General features: G+C 48.0%; 1 protein-coding gene across 1 annotated transcript in view; it reads left to right on the top strand.

The window, feature by feature from the left end:
* Window positions 1-27368, top strand: part of LOC147104262 (uncharacterized) — a 270460-nt gene that overhangs the window by 178130 nt on the left and 64962 nt on the right. Inside the window, exon 17 of the mRNA XM_085962175.1 lies at window positions 13143-13208. Within this exon, the coding sequence (XP_085818301.1) occupies window positions 13143-13208 (66 nt within the window). The remainder of the gene's footprint in view (window positions 1-13142; window positions 13209-27368) is intronic.

Below are 27368 nucleotides of genomic sequence, written 5' to 3' on the forward strand. Positions count from 1 at the left end.
ATTTCAATTCCTTCTGATTCTGAAGTGCAATCAGTTGTGCTAAATCTAGAGCATGCTTGACTAATCTACTGGAATTTTTTGAGGATGTAACTGGTAGAATAGATATGGGAGAACTAGTGGATGTGGTGTATTTGGACTTTCAGAAGGCTTTCGATAAGGTCCCGCATAAGAGATTAGCGTGCAAAGTTAAAGCACATGGGATTGGGGGTAAGATACTGTCTTGGATAGAGAACTGGTTGGCACTTAGGAAGCAAAGAGTTGGAATAAACGGCTCTTTTTCCAAGTGGCAGGCAATGACTAGTGGGGTACCGCAGGAATCGGTGCTAGGACCCCAGCTATTCACAATATATATAAATGATCTAGATGAGGGAACTAGATATAATAACTCCAAGTTTGCAGACGACACAAAGCTGGGTGGGCGTGTGTGCTGTGAGGAGGATGCAGAGAAACTCCAGAATGATATGGACAGGTTGGGTGATTGGGCAGATGCATGGCAAATGCAGTATAATGTGGATAAATGCGAGGTTATCCACTTCGATGGCAAAAACAGGAAGACAGATTATTATCTGAATGGCAATAGATTGGGAAAAGGGGAAGTGCAACAAGACCTGGGTGTCCTTGTGCACCATTCGCTGAAGGTAAGCATGCAGGTGCAGCAGGCGATTAAGAAGGTAAATGGTATGTGTTAGATCTCTTAATTTCAGTGGACCACACTAATCTGAGGTCAGCGCTCAAAAGAAAAAGATTTTGAGTCCGGTGGTAGTTTTTAAATAATCGATTTATTGCAGCACTGACTTACAGTGTTTGACTCCCTTTGTTCAACTAAAAAGCATGTTCAAAATGGCTGGTTCTTATACAGCATCAGATCACAGCAAATGTACCCATCCCCTTTATTACCATTGACTCAGCAGCATGCATGCAGAGCTATGGTTGGTTCAACTACATCGGCCAACCTGACGTTATCACACTGTGATTGGATCTTTGGTGCATCACTCATTCCTTTGTTCTAAAGTTAAGCTAAATCAGCTGATCTGACGTTACCACACTGTGATTGGATCTCTGGTACATCATACCATCATCCCTTTGTTCTACAGTTCAGCAGCACGTGGTTGACTGTTCTCAGTTTAAGCATAATCAGCACTTTCAGTCATTCGTTTAATCATATTAAAATCTATGTTATTAAAATATATATATATATTCCCTAACAATCCCTCCTTTGATTCTTTCAAAAACTGAATCATAAAAATAAAAAGTCAGGTAAAAATATAATCAATCATTGCTGTGTTTCACCACTGTCCGGATCAATGGCTCTGCACAAATTTACACCAACCAGGATTTTACCGTGGCCATAGTAAAAGCCTAGTTTTAACAGGTTAGTTGATTTCATGATCTTAAATTAATTAGTGCATCTTAAAAGGAAAAATTAAAAAGTAAAAAAGGTAGAAAAATTATAAAAAGTAGAAAAGGTACAAAACGATCTAGCAGCTAAATATAACATGCCCCTTTAAGATGTAAAAATGGTCTGCGGCGACCTGCAAGGCGCCTTGCCCGCGGGGCAGCAGCCGCCTGGTGGCAAGCACATTTAATCAACAGAAACACACAATTTGATCCCCATCCTATTGTACAAGGCCTCCCTCTTATCTTTCTGAGGAATGTTTTGTCAAGATTCTTCAAGGGCAGTTTATGGCTTCGTGGCTCCTTGTTATCTCGCAGGTGCTATCCTCCCTGTTTCCTTGCATTTTACCATTCCCTTATCATTTCTATTTGTCTTTTGATGCTTGATATTCGACCTTGCTGGCATTTATGCTATCTTTTTCCGCTTGCCTGTTGTCAGTCCCTGGTCTAAGAATTAAAACCCATCTTTGAATCTAACAGCTATTTCTTACAATTCCCTTTTTTGAGAAGGAAATATCCTTATTGACTTCTCACAATCGGCTCTTGACTAAAGGAAAGAGATTTTCAGATGGGGGCGTAAGGGGATGAAGCTCAGACCTTTGCTGAGGACTGATCGTTCGGGGTCAGAGAGGGGAAGATCAGAGGGGATAGTGAAAACACGGCAGAGGGTGAGATTGGAAGAAGGGATCGGATCCCCGTTACTTTCCTCTGATCCGATCCCTTCTTCCAATCTCACCCTCTGCCGTGTTTTCACTATCCCCTCTGACCTTCCCCTCTCTGACCCCGAACGATCAGTCCTCAGCAAAGGTCTGAGCCTCATCCCCTTACGCCCCCATCTGAATTAATATCTGTTACATCTCCAGCTTTTTCCAGTCCTGATGAAGGGTCCCAGACCTGAAACGTTAACTCTGTTTCTCTCTCCACGGATGCTGCCTGACCTGCTGAGTATTTCCAGCATTTTCTGTTGTTATTTCGGCTCTTGACTAATCTAGCTAGCTCTTATTGCTCTCTCAACTTGGGCGTTAGTTAGTAGGGAGTCTTGAAGATTTCTTCCTTCCTTACAGTCCATTCCTTTGAGGGGGAGGAGCAACCTCTGACCTCTTACTCAAATTCAATTTACTGTTCCGGTGTTCCAATTCTGCCCCGCCTGGGGAATCCTCTGTTTCTTCTATCTTTCCTGATGTTACCCCACCTGGGGTCTCCTCTACATTGCTTCGGATCTTCTCTTTCGGTGTGTTCAATTAATTTGTAAGTGCTTGTCAGTCATGGGCATGAGTACCCAATTGGCTTATGCATCAAAGTCTTACTACACACATTACATATATCAAATACGCTATCATTACAAGTTGGATAACTACCAGAGCATGTGAAATAATACAAACCTAAGGGTGTGCTGATGTATTAAGCCCAATATCCCACCAATGTGAGTTGTCCCCTATGCTGTCAATTTCAATATCTATGCTCGAGTTGTCTTCCTCCAAAACATAAAAATGCTTTAGGGAGGAGTTCAGTCACATCATGAGCTCACTGAAACCCACAAACAACAGGGGAATGTCATATCCGAGTATCCGAATTGTGCCAGGTCCTGTTAGACCCGTAAAGCATGGTAATTGCAACAGTAGTGACACAGGAGGCACCACCAAAATCACCTCATACTGGATTCGTATTGGTTTTTCCCACGCTCTGTTACCTACAAAACACAATTATTACAGTCACAGTTAAATTCAGTCTTACAATCATATCAAATACATTACAGTTTAACATCTAATCAACAAATCATGGATTTAAAAGATCCTCCAGATCTCTTTTACTCATATCCATCTTGTGGATAATTCTTACTAAACATGATTTCTCCTTGGCCCTCAATTGTCCCAATTCAGATTCCATGTAACTCTCCACTTCAACTTCAATTTCAATCCCTCTAACAGGTACCAGTGTGTTTAACTCTATTCTGATTGTTTCATAAATTAGATAGTTTCTCGATGGAGTATGTGCCAATGCTTTAAAAGTTGTCTCGCTCTCCTGAGCCACATTAACCATGTTTTGCTGTTGTCAAGTAACTGATCATGTCTGAGACCCGTTCTTCAGTGCAAATTCACCATACATTCCTGGATGATAATTACCTCATATGTACCGAATCACATTTGCACACTGCTACCGGTATCTCCATATCATGCCATCCGATACAAGCCTTTCTCGGGCTTTCAGGTGTCTTATCAAAAGATTGTAGTCACCTGGAGATCTTTGCTCATCTTCCTCTGCATGGTCCCGATGTCTTGGGTAATGGCCAGGCTATCAATTTACTATTCTTAACTACACTTTCCTGACTTTCACTAGAAAATTTTGAAAATTCCCATTCAGTAGTGTAATTCTCCGGTTAAATCTTACACTCTCAATCACTTTCCTTTAATTACTATTCATATCTCATTCATGAGTCCTGGAGAAACTTTACTGTCCAGTACAATATTTAAGATAGAAAACATAGATCAAATGTTCTCACTTGATCCAAGTTATTAACACATTTTATTATCATTATTTTTAGAGGATCTTTTATTTTCCCAAAAGTAACCAAATATATAGTGCCTGAGTCCATTTTGTCATTTCAAAATTATCCCAAAATCCAAACAGCAGTATTATGAGCTATCTCTTACTTTTGTTATCGGTGTGGGAAAGTATTTTCCAGCAGAGACATGGCTAGCTGGACAAAGCCACATTGAATTGTGCAGCTGGCTGAATACTTCTTCAAGGTCTTACTTGCTGCTATTTCTTAATTGTGCCTTTGTATCCTTATCTCTTCCAAGAACAGGCTCTTTCTAAATAGTTACCAGGTTGTAATTACAAGCAACATTTCAGAATGTCAGCTAATTTCTACTTATGTCAGTCTAAAAGGGTTAATATAGCCAAGTATCCCATGGTGCTTTGCGTTTGTTTTCCAGCTAACAAGACTAAATGGTACCTTTCAGATAGTTTTATACTGGTCAAATATTGAGGACCCCTTTATACCGCCCCTTTTCACCTTACCCCGGTATATACTACTCCCGGTACCACTCAGACGTGTCCTTTGTTGAGGTCAAAGAGGCACTGGGGACATTCTCACCCAATCCCTGCTTTACTGCCTTGGCCAACCTTTTCATCCTCTGCTTACGACATTTATTACAGGCCATGAAAATCAAAAAGCACATCACAACAAACTGTACTACTACGAATACATGTGAAATTAATCTAATCCAAGGATGGATCTGTATATTCAGTCCCCAACTCCAAAGGTCATCCCACCAAGTGATGACTTTAATTTGATCAATGTCATGCTTAATGTTTTTATTGTTCTGTTGTAGGTTATAATAAACCTTCTGGGAGAGGCGTATCTCCATTCACAATTTCAGAAACAAGTGATTCTCAGGCTAGGTGGCTTACACAGTGTTTTAACATTAGAGACAGAAGTGCTGCAATTAGTTTACAAGGTAACTTCCATATAACAAAAGAAAGAAGAGACTCCATTGTGACTCTACTTAGAGCCCAAGGGGTTAAGTTATCAAATCATAATTTTCCTACTGGGAAATATTAACTTAAAATTAAGAAACTTAAATTTAATAATGTCCAATATCTTTAAATTTCATACTAAAGTTGTTGCTTGGTGGACTTAAACAGCTGTCAGTGGGAAGGGTTAACTCCTTTGCAGGTTTTTAAGAAGGTGGAGTGAAACATTATCAGGCGCAATTGCGTCACTTCACGTAAATTAAAAAAAAACTTCCCCGATCGAAAAAGACAGTTGTGTTTTCACACTTTAACTAAACACGAACAGAACAGATAAAACAAAACAAAATAGCACATTATTGCAGAAAACAGTAAATTACGTCATATTTCTTATTGTCCTTTCTTCAGATGTCTTTCCAAAATACTGTAAAAACATTGAATAGAACTGCAGAAAAATTAGTTTTTCACATTTAAACAAATCAAATCAAACTGCTTTAGAAGATTTCACCATAGCAACCGGGACTCCAAGGTTAAATCTTAGACTGAAACCTAATCTTTTGTTAAACAAACTTTTTGTTGCTCTTCTCAGTTTTTTTACACACCAGCTTAACTTAAATTATTTCAAAGTTTTTTTTTTCAATTCTTGGGGCACAATCTTATTCACATATTCTTAAAACTTCCAAAATCCAAGACAAAACAAAAGATTTAAATGCTTTTAACACAGAGAAGTGGGTGGAGCTAAAACACACATAACAGAATCTTTCTTTTAAAGAACATCTAATCAGACAAAAGAAATACTGTAACTTCTTAAACATTCATAGTCAGGAAAACTTTCACACAAACTGAAATTCCAGCATTTTTTTAAGGTTCCTTTCACTCAGCAAATCTTGGCCTAGAAATTCAGTGGGTTGCGCCAGCCGCTAACGCCATAAAAGGGCTATATTTCCGGCGCTAGACACTTAGCGCCTGAACGCAGTCCGATCTGCGCCGACGCCCAAATTCAGTTGACATTTAGCGCCGGCGCAAAGTGTTTGCGCCCGCTCAGGTGCGCGCGCAGCTTATGACGTCATATCGTTGCGCAACGCTGTTTGTGCGCCCCAAACCGGAAATTCAGTGGCGCCCACCCAATGTGGGCGTGGCGCTGCTAAGAACTGTGAGGTGGAACGCAAAAGAGGCCCTGTGGGCCTCGGGGAGCGCAAATTAAAGGGCACTTACACTGACCTATAAAGCCCAGCCATTTTGCTGCAATGACTTTACTGCTTTGGATTTCTGGACAGAGACCAAGGGACAGAGGTTACAGATTTGGGACAACATAGGAGAGGTATTTTTGGCTTCTGGCCAGTGCTTTGACATTTGATTCATTGTGATTTATCTGTTCTCAACTTTATTATGGGGGCTGTATGGGGGGCCAACCCTCAGTTGCAGCATTATGTGCGAAGGGCTTGCAGACGCTGTGAGAGAGGGCCAGCCATGCCTAGACGCAGAGGGGCCATCAGGCGTCGGCAACGTAGGCCTTACCCACTCAGGCAATACCGGCAGCAGGTGTCCTATCTCACCATGACTGCGGCGCATTGTGTGAAGAGGCTGCGCTTCAGAAGGGAGGTGGTTGCAGAGATCTGCCAGCTGCTTCACACAGATCTGCGTCCACAGCTGATGTGCAGGACGTCTCTCTCGGTGGAAGTGAAGGTCACGGTGGCTCTGAACTTTTATGCAAGCGGCTCCTTCCAAGCCGCTGCTGCGGACATAGCGAACATCTCCCAGTTCGCCGCGCATCGCTGCATCCGGCAGGTCACCGATGCACTTTACGCGAGGAGACACCAATTCATCTCCTTCCCCATGACCCGACAGAGGCAGGAGCAGCGTGCAGTCGGATTTGGCAGGATCGCGGGCTTCCCCATGGTGCAGGGCGCCATTGACTGCACGCATGTGGCTATGCGGGCACCTACCCACAATGCCGAGGATTACCGCAACCGGAAGGGCTACCATTCCCTAAATGTACAGCTGGTGTGTGACCACAGGCAGCGCATCCTAGCTGTCAATGCCTGCTTCCCAGGAAGCAGCCACGATGCATTTATCCTGCGCCAGACTACTGTGGCTGACATGTTCGAGGCACAGACGCCACTAAGGGGATGGCTTATCGGGGACAAGGGCTACCCTTTGTGTACATGGCTCATGACCCCGCTCCGCGCGCCCAGGACCCCAGCGGAGGAGGCATACAACGAAAGCCATCAAGCCACAAGGAACATCATCGAGCAAACGATAGGCGTCCTCAAGCAACGGTTCCGCTGCCTGGATCGTTCCGGAGGATCTCTTCAGTATTCGCCGGATAGAGTCTCCCAGTTCGTCGTCGTGTGCTGCATGCTGCACAACCTGGCTATCCGCAGGACTCAGGCACTGCCACCTGGCATTGCACCACCACCTCAGGAGGACGAGCAGGAGGAGGAGGAGGAGGAGGAGGACCAGCCCAGGAGGGAGCGACAAGGGCCAAGGGCCGTCCGCCGGGGGCTTATTGATCGACACTTCTAGGCCCCCTGTCAGGGAATGGCCTGTGGCAATGAACGCACCTGAGGCAGCCGCTCCGCAAGCCCTCAGCCGGTTAACGCAACAACCACTTCAAACATGACACCTGGACATGCTGAATAAATCAAAAGCTTTATTTCACAAACTCAGGGCCCTTCCCACATGAAACAGAAAAACAGACAAGACCCCCAAAAAACAGTCAAAAACATCTGTCACTCCCAAAACCTGGGGAGGACTAACAAAAGTTGCCCATCCAAAAGGCCTTCAACAGCGGCCTTACAAAAATAAGCCCCCCCCCCACAACAGAGACACCCCCATGTAAACAAAAAATGCCTTGATCCTCGGCCTTAACAAAATAATGCCCCCCACAACACAAGCCCCCCAATATAAAAGAAACCGCTCTCACCACACTCTAATGGGTGTGCCGAGAGGGCGAGTCCTTAGACAGGCTTCTCCAGCCCCTGGCCGACCTGCTGCTCCGCCTCAACCTGGGCCCTGCGGGTGTGGCGAGGCTGGGGGAAGGCTCATGAGGGCCACAAAGCGTGTCGGCAGATGCCCTTGGGGGTCGGCCTAGATGAGGCCTGGCCCGGGAGGGGCCGGCTGCTGACTGCTGCAGCTGTGGCTGGGCAGCATCAGTCTTAGCAGCAGCTCGTCGCACCTTGGCTGGGGGAGTGGCAGTGTCGGTAGCACCATTGGGGGCAAGCTGGCTGATGGCAGGTGCGCGCTGCTCGCCAGAGACACTGGCACTCGGCCGGGCTGGCAGTGTAGCAAGCGCAGCAATCTGGGGGAGGCCAGACCGCTATGCTGCAGCAGGGCGGCGGGTGCCATGGCGATGCCTCCGTGCCACAGTGAGTGTGGCAGAAGTGAGTGCCTGAACTGCCCTGGTATGTGCCCGCATCAGCTCTGCCAGTGTGTGGACGGCACCACTCATCTCGCGAGTCGCGTCCTGCGCTGCCGCCAGTTGCTGCACACCCGCGTCCTGCGCTGCCGCGAGTTGCTGCACACCCCTGTCGTGCGCTGCGGCCAGTTGCTGGACACCCCTGTCATGCGCTGCCGTGAGTTGTTCGAACCCCCTGGCCTGTGATTCCCCGAAAGCCACCACACTCTGAGCCAGGGACTCAATGGCGTGAGGCATCTGTTCGACCACCCCCATGAACTCTTGGTGGCGCCGCTCAGACGCCGCCGACATCTCATCGAGGACGCGCACCTCCTGGGCGAGGACCGTGTCCGGACTGGAGGGCGGACTCTCCCTCTGGGGAGAAGGCCGCCGAGCTGGCCGACCCTTCCCGCGTGCGTCGACCCCACTTGGGCCAGGTTCTGCCCTCCCCTCCAACACCTCCCCCCTCTGGGCAGAAGGCCGGCTTGCTGCCGGAGCCTTCCCGCGTGCGTCCACCCTACTGGGACCAGCTTCGGCCCTCCCCTCCAATACCTCCCCGCTCTGGGGAGAAGGCTGGCGTGCTGCCGGACCCTTCCCGCGTGCGTCCACCCTACTGGGACCAGCTTCGGCCCTCCCCTCCAACACCTCCCCCTGGCTCTCCTGCAGGCCAGACGTCTCCCCTCCATTGCCATCCCCTGGCGCGGAGGAGGGTTCCCCCGATGTGCCGCCTTCCTCCTGGTCCTCGACGTCCTCCTCCTCCAAGGGCCTGGCTCTCTGCGCTTCAGGGACCACCTCCTCCTCCCCAGCTGAAAGCAGGAAGGCACAAGAGTAGCTTTAGAGTGAGGACAGGCCGTCAGCGAGGGAGGCCTGAGTGGTGCATTATGCGCATTTGTCGGTCAGTGGGAAAGGATGTAGATCTGAAGCGCGAGGGCAACGAGAGAGGTGCAACCGGTCATGTCCTTACCAGTGGGTACCAGTACAGGGTCCGCCTCGCCGATCGCAACAGGGCCAGTCACCCGGCCACGCATGAGTCGTGCCACGCTCTCCTCCAGATCAGTGAGCGCCTGGTACTCGGGATGGCCTCCACCAGTGACAGCCTGGCTCCTTACATTGCTCGCCAGCTTGGCCTGCAAGAGAAAGGACGGCCTCTAAGTACAGTGTGGTGCTCTGTCGCTGTGTGCACTGCCTCCCATGGTGGAATAGCTTGGCCAGTGTGGTGCCCTGTCGCTGGGTGCACTGCCTCCCATGGTGGAATAGCTTGGCCAGTGTGGTGCCCTGTTGCTGGGTGCACTGCCTCCCATGGTCGAATAGCTTGGCCAGTGTGTTAAGTGCAGAAAGTGCTATTGATGAACATGCAAGTGCCATTGCTGTGGGAGGAGGGCTGCCCATTAGGCCTTTGAGGTCCCTTTGCCCATAATGTGAGGTGCACATGCAAGGATGAGGGGGACACTGGAAAGGGTACTCACCTTCACCATCCGAGTGAGGTCGTTGAACTTCTTGCGGCATTGGTCCGCACTCCTGGGGACATCACAGGTGGATGACACCCTGCGGGCGATTTTGCCCCAGGCTCTCCTGTACTGGCTCCTGGGAGCCTTCCTGCCACTGTCCGGGCACAGGATCTCTCTTCTCTTCTCCACACCATGAATGAGCACACTCAGAGCATGCTCTGAGAAGCGCTGCGCTCGCTCACGGGCCCTCTCCATTGCTCCAGGCGCTATTTTGGCACACCAGTAGTGCTGAGGCCTAGCTGCAGGGCTCCAGTATGCAGGGCGTGGCAGCAGTCAAAGTTGACCCTTCCCCCTTTAAGAGCTGGCCGGCGTCAGGGTGTCTGCTGTCAATCAAAACATGAGCGCACCTGCGCTGCGCCCGGCTTCGGCGTTATTAGGCCGCATCGCCGGCTTAGCGCCGGAACACAGCATTTCAACGCCAGTGTCAGCGCTCGGCCAAACTTAGGGCCATCTCTACTGAATTTCGGCGATGTGGCCTACACTTTCCGGCGGCCGCTAACTTTAGCGAGCGCCCGACTTTAGCGCCCCAAAAGTGTCCAGACTGAATTTCTAGGCCCTTGTGTTTTATTTGTCTCAGCACAGATGTTAATAACTTCCATGTCAGTAAAACTTTAAGTTTCTCTTTTTTTCCCCTCTTTTTCCATCGGTGTCTCAGTAGCTTTTCCTGGCTTTCTAAATGCCTGTTTTTTTCCTTCCTTTGCTGAGTTTTCAGATTGGTTAGCCTGCAAATTAGATCTTTTTCCTTCGTTATCTCTCCTGTGTTCAGCCCCGAGTGTTCCAACCAGTTAGTTTTAAATCGCTCGTCGTACCCTAACACTTCCTCCGTCCCTTTCTGTTGACAGGCTATGATCTTTCCCCAATCCATTTTTGCAGGGCTAAACACTTGTAACCACTGTTGGATCGCATCCCATCCGGCATCTATATCTTGCTCATCATTTCCCAGGCCAGTCTTTACTTTGCTGTGTAACTTATTTCCCTCTCTCCTGGGTATCATTACAGTCAGAATTTGGACTCCGTCCCACGGGTGGAGTTGGTACTTCGCCCTTTCTTCCCCATTTTCTTTCTTCTCATACTCCTTTTCTACTCTTTTCCATTTCTTTCTCAACGGGGCCAAATGGGGTCCTGTTTTCTCGTCTTCACTTTCACTAACATTACTAGAGGATTCCGAGTCGGTCTCTTGACCTGCTTCTTGTTTCTGTCTTCCACGACCTTCCTTCTTTATTTCATTTAGATCTGGGTATCCCTTCCAGGACCCAACACATTTTCCCTTTTCTTGGACTACCGGTTGTTTATCCAATTGTTTTTTACATTCCTTAACTTCACCTTTAAGTTTTTTAACTTCCACTTCTAACTTTTCAAGCTCAGTTGTTTTCTTTTTCAATTGTTCATAAATCGCATCTTTCTGCTCTTTTGCATTGGTCAAATCGTGGTTATGTTGGGAGTGTGTCTTAATTTCATTTCGGTGTCGGATCTGGCCCATAACTGCCAAGGACCATCTGATCCGTCTTTTATCTTTCATATGGGTCATTTTTCCCCAGACCCTCTTTATGTCATCCAAAGACCACTGTCCGGAGGAGGTACTGTACTTTTGGTTTGATTTCAGAATAGGTTTTAGGTAAGTCAAACTGTAATTCTATATAGTCTTTCAACTGCTGGAGAATTTCATTTTCCGAAATTTCACGTGGGGCCCGCCCACCCTTAATAGTCGTAGGCTTATCGGGTGATGCCATAATATCGATTTCTTTACTTGGGGGTCTCGAGTCGTAGGCTTTTCAGCCGGGTCGGTAATTAATTAAATAACACCGCCGTAGTTAGAGCTCTATATGGGACCTTGATCCGACTACCACCGGAGGGTTTGCTACCCGGAGGTTTGCGGAATCGCGTGGAGGGAGATGACTAGACAACCGCCCGAGGACTTTTATAAAGAGGAGTCCTTACCTCCGAAAATCCGGTGCCTCAGATCCAATCTCTTCCTTCAGCGATCCTGCCGACTACGCCAAATTGTTAGATCTCTTAATTTCAGTGGACCACACTAATCTGAGGTCAACGCTCTAAAATAAAAGATTTTGAGTCCAGTGGTAGTTTTTAAATAGTCGATTTATTGCAGCACTGACTTACAGTGTTTGACTTCCTTTGTTCAACTAAAAAGCATGTTCAAAATGGCTGGTTCTTATACAGCATCAGATCACAGCAAATGTACCCGTCCCCTTTATTACCATTGACTCAGCAGCATGCATGCAGAGCTATGGTTGGTTCAACTACATCGGCCAACCTGACATTATCACACTGTGATTGGATCTTTGGTGCATCACTCATTCCTTTGTTCTAAAGTTAAGCTAAATCAGCCGATCTGACGTTACCACACTGTGATTGGATCTCTGGTACATCACACCATCATCCCTTTGTTCTACAGTTCAGCAGCACGTGGTTGACTGTTCTCAGTTTAAGCATAATCAGCACTTTCAGTCATTTGTTTAATCATATTAAAATCTAATTTATTAATATATATATATATTCCCTAACAGTATGTTGGCCTTCATAGCAAGAGGATTTGAGTAGAGGAGCAAGGATGTCTTGCTGCAGTTGTGCAGGGCCTTGGTGAGACCACACCTTGAGTATTGTGTGCTTCAGTCACCTTATCTGAGGAAGGATGTTCTTGCCATGGAGAGAGTGCAGCAAAGATTCACCAGACTGATACCTGGGATGGCAGGAACGACGTATGAGGAGAGATTTGGTCGATTAAGCTTATATTCGCTAGAGTTTAGAAGAGTGAGAGGGGATCTCATTGAAACTTATAAAATTCTAACAGGACTAGACAGACCAGATGCAGGAAGGATGTTCCAGATGGCGGGGGAGTCCAGAACCAGGGGTCACAATCTAAGGATAAGGGGTAAGCCATTTAGGACTGAGATGAGGAGGAATTTCTTCACCCAGAGAGTGGTGAACCTATGGAATTCGCTACCACAGAAGGCAGCTGAGGCCAAATCATTAAATATATTCAAGAATAGTTCTTAAGGCTAAAGGGATCAAGGGATATGGGGAGAAAGAAGGGACAGCATACTGAATTTGGATGATCAGCCATGATCTCATTAAATGGCAAAACAGGCTCGAGGGGCCGAATGGCCTACTCCTGCTCCTATATTCTATGGTGGAAAGAAAGTGGAAGAGAATATGCTCGGAATGTATACTGCTGACATGGACGCTGCGTTATTTAATATTTTTTCTTTGATTTTTAATAGCTGTTGTCTTTTATATTTTTTGTTTCAATTTTTACACACTTTAGAAAATTCCAAGATAAACATTGGAAATGTTTTCATGAATAAAAAAGCAAAATGAAGACCTCTAAATATGATTTAAATATATTTCAGATGAGAAAGATGTTCAGGCAAAGAGGGCTGTACGTCCAAAGCAAAAATCTTTGGCTTCAACAACAGGTATATTAACAATATTGTTAATTTCATTTAATTAAAATTTAATGATCTGGTCATATATCTATTGCTGTGTGTGTGCAATTTGGCTGCTACATTACAACAATAGTTGCACTTCTAATACGTAATTCATTGGCTGTTTAGTGCTTTGCATTATCCTGAGATCATAAAAGGCGGTACATAAACATACTTGATCTTATCTGTTAGTCAGTATGGTATGTGTGGAGTTCTTCAGTTTCACAGGAAATCTACCATTTATTTCACCTCAGGTCATTCTATTTTTTTCCAACAGGTTTTTTAGTGTTCATTAGCATCTGGTTAAAGAACATTGCCTGGAATTTCCTCGGCAGTGTTCCCGGTCTCCTGCAGAAACTTCAGCTGAGCTTCAGTGGATCCCCTGGAGAACTGGCATAAACAGCTAAACGTAGCCATTGACATCGTTTCTCCAGAGTTTCCTTTGAAGTTATGGCGACTATTGGGAAACCCGACTGAAATTTGCCCCCATCCCAGTTTTCTACTGAGTTTCTCTAAATTTGAACTGAAAATACTGGCTTCCGAGAAACCATACATTGTTTTCCAGCTCTGAATTTTAATTACTTCTAATTCTGAAGCGCAGTCAGTTTTGCTAAACCTAGGGCACCTTGGAAGGAAAGTGGAAGGAAATATGCTCAGAATGTATACTGATGGCATGGACATAAGAACATAACAAATAGGAGCTGGAGTAGGCCATATGGCCCTTCGAGCATGCTCCACCATTCAATAAGATCATGGCTGATCTTCTACCTCATCTCCACTTCCCTGAACTATCCACATATCCCTTGATTCCCTTAATATTCAAAAATCTATCAAACACTGTCTTGAATATACTCAACAATTGAGCCACCACAGCCCTCTGGGGTAGAGAATTCCAAAGATTCACCACCCTCTGAGTGAAGAAATTTCTCCTCATCTCAGTCCTAAATGGCCGACCCCTTATTCTGAGACTGTGACCCCTGGTTCTAGACTCCCCAGCCAGGGGAAACATCCTCCCTGCATCTACCCTGTCAAGCCCTGTCAGAATTTTGTATGTTTCAATGAGATCACCTCTCATTCTTCTAAACTTGAGAATATAGGCCTAGTCTACTCAATCAGTCCTTATAGGACAATCCCCCCATCCCAGGAACCAGTCTGGTGAACCTTCATTACACTCCCTCTATGGCAAGTATATCCTTCCTTAAGTAAGAAGACCAAAACTGTACACAATACTCCAGATGTGGTCTCACCATGGCCCTATATAATTGCAGTAAGACGGCTTTACTCTTATACTCAAATCCTCTTGTAATAAAGGCCAACATACCATTTGCTTTCCTAATTGCTTGCTGTACCTGCATGTTAACTTTCAGTGATTCGTGCACAAGGACACCCTGGACCCTTTGAGCACCAACATTTACCAATCTCTCACAATTTAAAAAGTACTCTGCTTTTCTATTTTTCCTACCAAAGTGGATAACTTCACATTTCTCCACATTATATTCCATTTGCCATGTTCTTGCCCACTCATTTAGCCTGTCTATATCCCCTTGAAGCCTCCTTGCATCCTCCTCACAACTTACATTCCCACCCAGCTTTGTATCATCAGCAAACTTGGATATATTACATTTGGTCCCCTCATCCAAATCATTGATGTAGTTTGTGAATAACTGAGGCCCAAGCACTGATCCTTGCGGTACCCCACGAGTTACAGCCGGCCAACCCGAAAATGACCCGTTTATTCCTTCACTCTGTTTTCTGTCCGTTAACCAATCCTCAATCCATGCTAGTATATTACCCCCAATCCCATGATCCCTAATTTTGTTTAATAACCTTTTGTGTGGCACCTTATCGAATGCCTTCTGAAAATCCAGATACACCACATCCACTGGTTGCCCCCTTATCTATTCTGCTAGTTACAACCTCAAGAATCTCTATCAGATTCATCAAACCAGATTTCGCTTTCATAAATCTGTGTTGACTCTGCGCAATCCTATTATTATTTTCTAAGTGCCCTGTTACCATGTCCTTAATAATAGATTCTAGCATTTTCCCTACTACTGTGTCAGGCTAACTGGTCTGTAGTTCCCCGTTTTCTCTCTCCCTCCTTTCTTAAATAGTGGGGTTACATTTGCCAGCTTCCAATCCGCGGGAACTGTTCTAGAATCTATGGAATTTTGGAACATGACAACCAATGCATCCACGATCTCTATAGCTAACTCTTTCAATACCCTAGGATGTAGGCCACCAGGTCATGGGGATTTTTCTGCTTTCATTCCATTAATTTCTCCAGTACTACTTTTTTAATAATACTAATTTTTTTCAGTTCCTCATTCTCGCTAGACCCTTGGTTCTCACTATTTCCAGGAAGTTTTTTGCGTCTTCTTCCGTGAAGACAGACACAAGTATTTGTTTAATTTCTCTGCCATTTCCTTATCTCCATTACAATTTCTCCTGTCTCAGCCTGTAAGGGACCCACATTTACTTTCGCTATTCTTTTCCTTTTTACATACCGGTGGCGGGAAACGCGAGCGGCGAGGCTTTAAAAGGCCCCCAGAGACCAGGTAGGCCTCACAGCGGCGGCGGCGGGAAACGCGAGCGGCGAGGCTTTAAAAGGCCCCCAGAGACCAGGTAGGCCTCACAGCGTCAGCGGCAGCAGCGACGGCGGGAAATGCGAGCGGCAAGGCTTTGAAAGGCCCCCAGAGACCAGGTAGGCGTACTAATCTCCAATCTCAGAGAGGGAGAGAAGTAAAAAGTAATCGAAGTGTGACGTCACCAGAAAGCAGGTAAGTGATAGGTTGGTGAGTATTTCTTTCTTTTTTAAACTCTAACTCTGTGGTTTATAGTTTCTAGGGTCTCTGTGGTGTAGCGGGGACTGTTGGTAAACCAGGGCTCTAAAATATATCATTTATCTGTTGTGTAATTGGTGGGATTGATTTGATTTAATTTAATTTCAATTAATTAAAGGGTAAGTCATGGCAGGACAGCCCGGTGCCGTGGTATGCTCCTCCTGCGCTATGTGGGAACTCAGGGACACTTCCTGTGTCCCTGACAACTACGTGTGCAGGAAGTGTGTCCAGCTGCAGCTGCTGGCAGACCGCATTGCGGTGCTGGAGCAGCGATTGGATACATACTGGACCATTTGCGATGCTGAGGACGTCGTGAATAGCACGTTTAATCAGTTGGTCACACCGCAGATAAAGGTGGCACAGGCAGAAAGGGAACGGGTGACCAACAGGCAGAGTACTAGGCACAGGCAGGTAGTGCAGGGTTCCCCTGTGGCCACCCCCCTTTCAAACAGATATACGGCTTTGGATACTGATGGGGGGGATGGCTTACCAGGGGTGGCTCTGCTGTACAGGATGGGAGGAAAAAGAGGGGGAGAGCTATAGTAATAGGGGATTCTATTGTAAGGGGAATAGATAGGCGTTTCTGCGGCCGCAAACGAGACTCCAGGATGGTGTGTTGCCTCCCTGGTGCAAGGGTCAAGGATGTCTCGGTGCGGCTGCAGGGAATTCTGGAGGGGGAGGGTGAACAGCCAGTTGTCGTGGTGCATATAAGTACCAACGATATAGGTAAAAAACGGGATGAGGTCTAAAGCTGAATATAGGGAGTTATGAGGTAAATTAAAAAACAGGACCTCAAAGGTAGTAATCTCAGGATTGCTACCAGTGCCACGTGCTAGTCAGAGTAGAAATAGAAAGATATTTCAGATGAATACGTGGCTCGAGGAATGGTGCCAGGGGGAGGGATTCAAATTCCTGGGATATTGGAACCGGTTCTGGGGGAGGTGGGACCAGTTCAAACCGGACGGTTTGCACCTGGGCAGGGCCAGGACCGATGTCCTAGGGGGAGTGTTTGCTAGTGCTCTGGGGGAGAGTTTAAACTAAAATGGCAGGGGGTTGGGAACCTGAGCGGGGAAACAGAGGAAAGGGAAACAAGGATAAAAGCAAAAGACAGGAAAGAGAAAAACAAAAGTGACAGGCAGAGAAATCAAGGGTTTAAATCAAGCATGGCCACAGTAAATAATAATCCTTAAAGATCTAAGAGCGTTAAGAAAAAAGCCTGAAGGCTTTGGCCTAGAAATTCATTGACGCCTCTTTTGGGGCGCTAAAGTGGGGCGTCCGCTAAAGTTTGCGGCCGCCGCCAAATCTGTGCCACTTCTCCGATATTCATTAGCTTTGCCCTACTAGTTCGGGCGAGCGCTAAAACTGCTGCTGGACGCCTCTCTTTGGGCGCTAAGCCGGAGGTGGTGATCGATAGTGCCGAGACCGGGCGCAGCGCAGGTGCGGCCATCTCGTGATTGACAGCAGACACCCTGGCGCCGGCCAGCTCTTAAGGGGGAAGGGTCGACTGTGTCTGCTGCCACGCCCTGGATAGTGGAGCCCTCCAGCTAGGCCTGAACACTGCTGCTGGACCCAAATAGCGCCTGAAGACATGGAGAAGGCCGTGAACGTGCGCAGCGCTTCTCAGAGCGTGATCTGAGTGTGCTGCTTGCTGCTGTGGAGAAGAGGCGCCATGTTTTGTACCCGGACAATGGCAAGAAGGCGACGGTCCGCGTCTACAGGAGAGCCTGGAGGCATGTCGCCAGCAAGCTGTCAGCCAACAGCGACGTCCCCAGGACCGGTGCCCAATGCCGCAAAAAGTTAAATGACCTCACACGCATTGTCAGGGTGAGTACCCTTTCCAATGACCTCCTCATCCTTGCATGTGCACCTCACATTATGGGCAAAGGGACCTGAAAGCTCTAATGGCCAGCCTTCATCCAGCAGCTATGGGACAGGCATGAGCATCAATTGCACATTCTGCACTTAACACACTGGCCAAGCTATTCCACCATGGGAGGCATTGCACACCAGATCATGGCGACACACTGGCCAGGCTATTCCACCATGGGAGGCAGTGCACACCAGATCATGGCGACACACTGGCCAGGCTATTCCACCATGGGAGGCAGTGCACACCAGATCATGGCGACACACTGGCCAGGCTATTCCACCATGGGAGGCAGTGCACACAAGATCACGGCGACACACTGTACTTAGAGGCCGTCCTTTCTCTTGCAGGCCAAGCTGGCGAATAATCGCAAGAGCCGGACTGCGACCGGGGGAGGCCAACCCCATATCCAGCCACTCACCGACCTGCAACATCGCGTGGAGCGCCTCATGGGTGGCCGGGTGATTGGGCCCGTTGCATGTGGAGATGCCGACCCTGTTCTGGGCAGCAATGGTAAGGACATCACCTTTTGCACCTCTCTCGTCCCACTTGCGCATCAGATCTACATCCTTTGCCACTGTCCGACCAATGCGCTGAATGCCACCACTCATGCATCCCGCACTGACGCCCTCTCCTCACTCTAAAGCTACTCTTGTGCCTTCCTGCTTTCAGATGGTCAAGAGGAGGTCCCTCAACTTGCCAGTGACAGACCCTCCAAGGAGGAGCAGGAGGAGGAGCAAGAGGAAGGCGGCCCATCAGGGGAACCCTCAGCCGCGGCCACCCAGGCCAATGTAGGGGACACGTCTTCCCTGGAGGGCAGCGTGGCGGAAGTGTCGAAGGGGAGGGGAGCTCCTGGGACCTGCGTGCTGCAGAAAGGCGGGAGGGGGGTGGAAGCTCGGCGGCCTTCTCCCCAGAGGGGGGATGCGTCGGAGGGGAGTCCAATTGCTGGGCCCAGCGGCCTCCAGCAACGCAGGAAGGGTCGGCCAGCTCGGCGGACTTCTCCCCAGAGGGAGAGTCCGGCCTCCAGTCAGGAGATGCACTTCGCCGAGGAGATGGAACGCCTCGAAGACTTGTCCGCGGACTCGGAGCGCCAGCACACGGAGCTCATGGCGGCAGTGGCACGGTTGCCTGAGTCCATCGATTCCCTCTCTCGGAGTGTGGCCGAGTTCGGGCCCTTAGAGGCCACCAGTCGGGCGGAATAACGGGCAGATCTGTCAGCGACTGGCCAGGTGATCAGTGGTGCCGTCCAGTCACTGGCTGCTCTGCTGTGGTCAGTGAACAGGTCAACACGGGCACTCACTGCTGCCACACTCGCTGTGTCAGCCAGGCATCGCCAGGGCACCCGGCGCGCTGCAGCAGCACAGCGGTCTGTCCCTCGGCAGATTGGTGCGCATGCTGCAGTGCTGGCCCGGGCGAGTGCCAGTGTCTCAGGCGACCAGCGAGCGCCTGCCATCCGCCAGCTTGCCGCCATTCCTCCAGCCGCCACTGCCACTCCCCCAGTGGAGCTGCCAGGAGCTGCTGCAGCGACTGATGCTGGCCAGCCACAGCTGCAGCAATCAACAGCCGCCCGCTCGACGGCCAGACCTCGACTAGGCCGACCCCCAAGGGCATCTGCAGTCACGACATGTGCCCCTCAGGAGCCTGCCTCCAGCCTTGCAGCAGCCAATGGCCTTACTTTGAGGCGGAGCAGCAGGGCGGGCAGGGGCCACCCAAAGATGGCCAAGGCATCGCCCTAGCGGGCCAAATAGTCGAATGTGTGGCCATTTGTGTTTGTTTCTTGAGGCCGAGAATGGGATGTTTGTTTTTTGAAGGCCGATGATGTGATGTTTGTTTTTGACGAAGGCCGAGAATGACGGCCATTTTAGTTGCCCTATTTTGTTAATCCTCTCCAGGTTGTGGGAGCGAGTAATGTGTTTGAGTGTTTTTTGGGGGTTTCGTCTGTTTTTGGTTTTCATGTGGGAAGGGCCCAGAGTTTGTACAATAAAGCATTTTATTTATTCACATTGTCCATGTTTGATCTTTGAAGTGTTTGTTGCCTTAACCGGCTGAGGGCTTGCGGAGCGGCTGCAATCATGTTCTATCATTGGCACAAGCCATTCCCTGACAGGGGGCCTAGAAGTGACGTTCAATAAGCCGCCGACGGGCGGCCCTTGGACCTTGTGCGTCCCTCCTGGGCTGGTACTCCTCGTCCTCGTCGTCCTCATGCTCCTCCTGCTCCTCCTCCTGAGGTGGTGGTCCAACGTGAGGTGGCAGTGCCTGAGTCCTGCGGATAGCCAGGTTGTGCAGCATGCAGCAAACGACGACGAATTGGGAGACTCGATCCTGCGAATACTGGAGGGCTCCCCTGGAGCGATCGAGACAGCGGAACCGTTGCTTGAGCACGCCGATTGTTTGTTCTATGAGATTCCTCGTCGCTTGATGGCTCTCGTTGTATGCCTCTTCAGCAGGGGTCGTGGGCGCGCGGAGCGGGGTCATGAGCCAGGTACACAAAGGATTGCCTTTGTCCCCGATAAGCCATCCTCTTGGGGGAGGCTGTGCCTGGAACATGTCAGCCACAGTTGTCTGTCGCAGGATAAGGGCATCGTGGCTGCTGCCTGGAAAGCGGGCATTGACAGCTAGGATGCGCTGCCTGTGGTCACACACCAGCTGTACATTGAGGGAATGGTAGCCCTTCCGGTTGCGGTACTCCTCGGCATGCTCAAGAGGTGCCCGCAAAGCCACATGCGTGCAGTCAATGGCGCCCTGCACCATGGGGAAGCCCGCTATTCTTGCAAACCCCACTGCACGCTGCTGCTGCTTGTCCAGGGTCATGGGGAAGGAGATGAATTGATGTCTCCTTCTGAAAAGGGCTTCGGTCACCTGGCGGATGCAGCAATGCACGGCGAACTGGGAGATGTTAGCGATGTCCCCAGTAGCGGATTGGAAGGAGCCGGAGGCATAGAAGTTGAGAGCCACCGTCACCTTCACTGCCACCGACAGAGACGTCCTGCGCATCAGCTGTGGCTGCAGATCTCTCTGAAGCAGCCGGCAGATGTCTGCAACCACCTCCCTTCGGAATCGCAGCCTCCTAACACACATCGCGACAGACATGGTCAGATAGGAGGTCTGCTGGCGGTATACCCTGCGTGGGTAAGGCCTCAGTTGGCGACGCCTGTTGCCCCCTCTGCGTCTAGCCAGGGCTGCCACTCTCTCACGGCGTCTGTAAGCCCTTCTGGCATAAGGCTGAAATTCAGCGTTGCCACCCAATGCAGCCCCCATTATATGCTGGCAAACACTGAGCTCTGAATGAAGGCAAAGATAATTGGTAAGCTCTGGCCTGAGCCAAAAATACCTGTCCAAGTGTTGGTCCAAACCAGTAAACTCTCCTCCTTGGTCTCTGTCCAAAAAACCGTTGCACAGGAGTGAATGCTGCAAAATGGCTGGCCTTTATACTGCTGGGTAAGTGCCCTTTAATTTGCGCTCCCCGCGGCCCGGCTGGCCTGTGTACCGTTCCACTTCACAGTCGCTCGGGCCGCCCGGCACACAATGGGCCGGCGCGAGTGAAGTTCCGGTTTGGGGCGCACAAAGGGCGTTGCACTATTAAATGACGTCATGACCTGTGCGCGCAGCAGGGCGCGCGCTAAGACTTTGCGCCGGCGTTAAATGTGTCCTGAAGTTGGGGAGAGGCGCAGATCGTGCTGCGCCCGGGCGATAAGCGCCTAGCGCTCGAGATCTACTCCTCCTAAGGCGCTAACGGCTGGCGCGCCCAACTGAATTTCTAGGCCTTTGTGTCTTAATGCGAGGAACATTCATAATAAGGTGGATGAATTAGCTGCGCAAATAGACGTAAACGAATATGATATGATTGGGATTACGGAAACATGGCTCCAGGGTGGCCAAGGCTGGGAACTCAACATCCAGGGGTATTCAATATTTAGGAAAGATAGGCAGAAAGGAAAAGGAGGTGGGGTAGCATTGCTGGTTAAAGAGGGGATTAACACAATTAAAAGGAAGGATATTAGCTCTGATGATGTGGAATCTGTATGGGTAGAACTGAGAAATACCAAGGGGCAGAAAACGTTAGTGGGAGTGGTATATAGACCTCCAAACAGTAATGCGGAGGTAGGGGATGGCATTAAATGGGAAATTAGAGAAGCGTGCAATAAGGGCACAGCAGTTATCATGAGTGACTTTAATCTACATATAGATTGGGCGAACCAAATTAGTAACAATACTGTGGAGGAGGAATTCCTGGAGTGTATACGGGATGGTTTCCTGGACCAATATGTCGAGGAACCAACTAGAGATCAGGCCATCTTAGACTGGGTATTATGTAATGAGAAAGGATTATTTAGCAATCTTGTTGTGCGAGGCCCCTTGGGTTGGAGCGATCATAATATGATAGAATTCTTCATTAAGATGGAGAGTGAAATAGTTGACTCAGAGACTAGGGTCCTGAATTTAAATAAAGGAGACTATGATGGTATGAGGTGCGAGTTGGGTAGGATTGATTGGGGAATGTCACTCAAAGGGTTGACGGTGGATGGGCAATGGCAAACATTCAAAGATTGCATGGATGAACTACAGAATTTGTTCATCCCTGTTTGGCATAAAAATAAAACAAAAAAGGTGACTCAACCGTGGCTAACAAGGGAAATTAGGGATAGCATAAGATCCAAGGAGAGGACATATAAATTGGCCAGAAAAAGCAGTAAACCTGAGGATTGGGAGCAGTTTAGGATCCAACAAAGGAGGACAAAGGGATTAATTAAGAGGGGGAAACTAGAGTATGAGAGTAAGCTTGCAGGGAACCTAAAAACTGACTGTAAAAGCTTTTATAGATATGTGAAGAGAAAAAGATTGGTGAAGTCAAGCATAGGTTCCTTGCAGTCAGAATCAGGGGAATTTATAATGGGGAACAAAGAAATGGCAGACCAATTAAATACATACTTTGGTTCTGTCTTCACAAAGGAGGACACAAATAACCTCCCAAAGATGTCGGGGAACATAGGGTCTAATGAAAGGGAGGAACTGAGAGAAATCAGTATTTGTAGGCAAATGGTGTTCGGGAAATTGATGGGATTGAGGGCCGATAAATCCCCAGGGCCTGATAATCTACATCCTAGGGTACTTAAGGAAGTGGCCCTAGAAATAGTAGATGCATTGCTGGTCATCTTCCAACATTCGATAGACTCTGGAACAGTACCCATGGATTGGCGGGTAGCTAATGTTACCCCACTGTTCAAAAAGGGTGGTAGAGAGAAAACAGGGAATTACAGACCGGTAAGCCTGACATCGGTAGTGGGGAAAATGCTAGATCCATTATAAAGGATGTAATAGCAGAGCACTTGGAAAAAAGTGACCGGATTGGACAAAGTCAACATGGCTTTACAAAAAGTAAATCGTGCTTGACTAATCTACTGGAATTTTTTGAGGATGTAACTGGTAAAATAGATAAGGGAAAACCAGTGGATGTGGCGTATTTGGATTTTCAAAAGGCTTTCGATAAGGTCCCGCAGAAGAGATTAGCATGTAAAATTAAAGCACATGGGATTGGGGGCAAGGTATTGACTTGGATAGAGAACTGGTTGGCAGACAGAAAGCAAAGAGTTGGAATAAACGGCTCTTTTTCCGAGTGGCAGGCAGTGACTAGTGGGGTACCGCAGGGATTGGCCCTTGGACCCCAGCTATTCATAATGTATATTAATGATCTGGATGAGGGAACTAGATGTAATATCTCCAAGTTTGCAGATGGCACAAAGCTGGGTGGGCGTGTGTGCTGTGAGGAGGATGCCGAGAAACTCCAGTATGATTTGGACAGCTTGGGTGATTGGGCAGAAGCATGGCAGATGCAATATAACGTGGATAAATGCGAGGTTATCCACTTTGGTGTCAAAAACAGGAAGGCAGATTATTATCTGAATGGCAATAGATTGGGAGAAGGGGAAGTGCAATGAGTCCTGGGCGTCCTTGTGCACCAGTCGCTGAAAGTAAGCATGCAGGTGCAGCAGGCTGTTAAGAAGGCAAATGGTATGTTGGCCTTCATAGCGAGAGGTTTTGAGTACAGGAACAAGGATGTCTTGCTGCAGTTATACTGGGCCTTGGTGAGGCCACATCTTGAGTATTGTGTGCAGTTTTGGTTGCCTTATCTGAGGAAGGATGTTCTTGCCATGGAAGGAGTGCAGCGAAGATTCACCAGGCTGATACCTGGGATGGCAGGAATGACGTATGAGGAGAGATTGGGTCGATTGGGCTTGTACTCGCTGGAGTTTTGAAGAATTAGAGGGGATCTCATCGAAACTTTTAAAATTCTAACAGGACTAGACAGACTAAATGCTGGAAGGATGTTCCCGATGGTCGGGGAGTCCAGAACCAGGGGTCACAGTCTAAGGATAAGGGGTAAGCCTTTTAGGACAGAGATGAGGAGGAATTTCTTCACCCAGAGAGTGGTGAACCTGTGGAATTCTCTGCCAAAGAAGGCAGTAGAGGCCAATTCATTAAATATATTCAAGAAGGAGTTGGATATATTTCTTAAGGCTAAAGGGATCAAGGGATATGGAGAGAATGCAGGAACAGGGTACTGAATTTGGATGATCAGCCATGATCGCATTGAATGGCGGAGCAGGCTTGAGGGGCCGAATGGCCTACTCCTGCTCCTATCTTCTATGTTTCTATAGAAGCTTTTACAGTCAGTTTTTATGTCTCTCGCTAGTTTACTCTCATATTCTATTTTCCCTTTCTTTATCAATTTCTTGGCCCTCCTTTGCTGAATTCTAAAATCCTCCCAAATCCTCAGGGTTACTACTCTTTTTGGCAGCATTATAAGCCTTTCCCTTTGATCTAGTACTATCTTTAACTTCTCTTGTTAGCCACGGTTGGACCACTTTTCCTGCGGGGTTTTTGTGCCTTAAAAGGAATGTATATTTGTTGTAAATTATGTATTAATTCTTTAAATGCTTGCCATTGCTCGTCCACTGTCATACCTTTTAATGTAATTTCCCAATCTACATTAGCCAACTCGCCCCTCACACCTATGTAGTTTGCTTTGTTTAGGTTTAAGACCCTAGTTTCGGATTTAACAAAATCACTTTCAAACTCAATATAAAATTCTATCATATTATGGTCACTCTTCCCTCAAAGCCCCTTTACTACAAGGTTATTAATTAACCCTTTCTCATTGCACAATACTAGATCTAAAATAGCCTGCTCCCTAGTTGGTTTCTCACCATACTGATCTAGAAAACTATCTTGCATACATGCCATGAATTCATCCTCCACACTATTACTGCAAGTTTGGTTTGCTCAGTCTATATGTAAATTAATGTCCCCCATGATTACTGCATTACCCTTGTTACATGCGCTTCTAATTTCCTGATTTATACTCTGCCCTACATTACAACTACTGTTTGAGGGCCTATAAGCAACTCCCACCAATGTTTCCTACCCCTTGCTGTTTTTTAGCTCCACCCAAACTGATTTTACTTCTTGATTTTCAGAGCCAAGATCCTTTCTCTCTACTGTCTTTATCCCATCCTTTATTATCAGGGCTACCCCTCCTCCTTTTCCATTTTGCCTATCCCTTCTAAAAGTTATGTGTCCTGGAATATTTAGTTCCCAACCATGGCCATTTTGCAACCACGTCTCTGTTTTGGTTATTAGATCAAACCTATTCATTTCTATTTGCGCGATAAATTCATCTATTTTGTTGCGAATGCTTCATGCATTCAGATACGGTGCCTTTTGCTTTGACTTATTTCTCTTTTACCCTGATGTCACCTTAGTCCCTGATGCCTTATTACCTTTGTTACTTTCTCTGTCCCTTCCTGACCCACTCTGCTAATTTTTACCCAAAACTCTACTCTGCTCTAGAGCCTTGATATTTCTCTTGCTGCTTTTAAATTTACTCTTTCCTGAATTCTCCCACCCCGCCTTCATTAGTTTAAAGCCCTGTCTACTGCCCCAGTTATTCTGTTCAGCAGGACACTGGTCCCAGCCCAGTTAAAGTGGAGCCCGTCCCAATAGAACAGCTCCCTCTTTCACTGGGATCCAGAGATTATTACCTTTGAGGTTCTGCTTTTCAATTTGGATCCTAGCTCCTCAAACTCCCTCAGCAGAACCGCATTCCTAGTTCCACCTATGTCGTTGCTTCCTACGTGGACCACGACAACTGGATCCTCCCCCTCCCACTCCAAGTTCTTCTCCAGCCGCGAGGAGATGTCTTTAACCCTGGCACCGGACAGGCAACACAACCTTCAGAACTCTCGGTCGCGGCTGCAGAGTATAGTATCTATCCCCCTGACTATACTGTCCCCTATCACAGCTACATTCTCTTTCACTCCCCCCACTTGAATGGCCTCCTGCACCCTGGTGCCATGGTCAGCCTGCTCATACATTCTGCAGGCTTTTCCCTCATCCACACAGGCAGCAAGAACCTCATACCTGTTGGACAAGGGCAAAGGCCGATGCTCCTCCAGCACTGCACCTGGGGTCCCCTTACCTGCCTGACTTGCAGTCACACCCTCCTGTCCCTGACCACTACCCAGACCTGTACCACTACCTATCCTAAGGGGTGTGACTGCCTCCTGGATCAAAGTGTCCTGGTAACTCTCCCCATCCCTGATGCCCCGCAATGTCTGCACCTCAGACTCCAGCTCAAAAACTCTGAGCTGAAGTTCCTCAAGATGCAGGCACTTACTGCAAATGTGGTTGTCCGGGATCACAATGCTCTCCACAAACTCCCACATGCTGCAGTTGCGGCACACCGCCTGCACTGCCACCCCTATATGAACTTGATTTATTTAATTAAATTGAATTAAATTTGTATTTAGATAACTTAGTTTACAGTGTAGTTTCCTGACTACTTACTTGATCTAGATTAAGTTAAGGGTACTGCAATTTAATATCTACCTGTAACACAAAGCACTACAAGTAGTGTAGGCAAAAAGCAACAACTCCTTCCCTCTCTTCTCCAAATTCCCACTCTTACCAAATTCCCAAATAAAGCACTCTGTTCAAGTCCACTCCATTTCATCCCGTTTTGTGCTCTTCAGAAATGTTTACTTTTATATACTTGGAGCCTCACCCAATTTACAAGTGATGATTCAGCTCCCCTGCTCCTGGTGATTAGCGCCTATTCAAGACAAGCATTTACACCTGACTGACCCTGGCAAGGTGACCAGAGTCGGGGACCTGCTCGATGGCGGAGGAGCGGGCTGGATGGCGCCGGCAGAGCTGGCGCAGCGCCTGTCTTGGGCCAACGTCTGGCTCGCGGTCAAAGCCATCGAGTCGCTGAAAGTGGCACTGGGCCCCGACTCCACTAGGTGTATCGAGGAGGCTCAAGCACGTGGGGCGATCCCGTCCGAACTGACCCCCCGTTCGGACGTAATTACTCATCAGCGCGCAGTCCCGAAACTCCCCTCGGGAACCGGCGCCTCACAACTTGAGCCGTCTCGAGGAAATGCC

The sequence above is a fragment of the Somniosus microcephalus genome, chromosome 19 (genome assembly GCF_052327205.1).
Source record: "Somniosus microcephalus isolate GS21.2 chromosome 19, FLI_Smic_1.0, whole genome shotgun sequence".
NCBI lineage: Eukaryota > Metazoa > Chordata > Chondrichthyes > Squaliformes > Somniosidae > Somniosus > Somniosus microcephalus.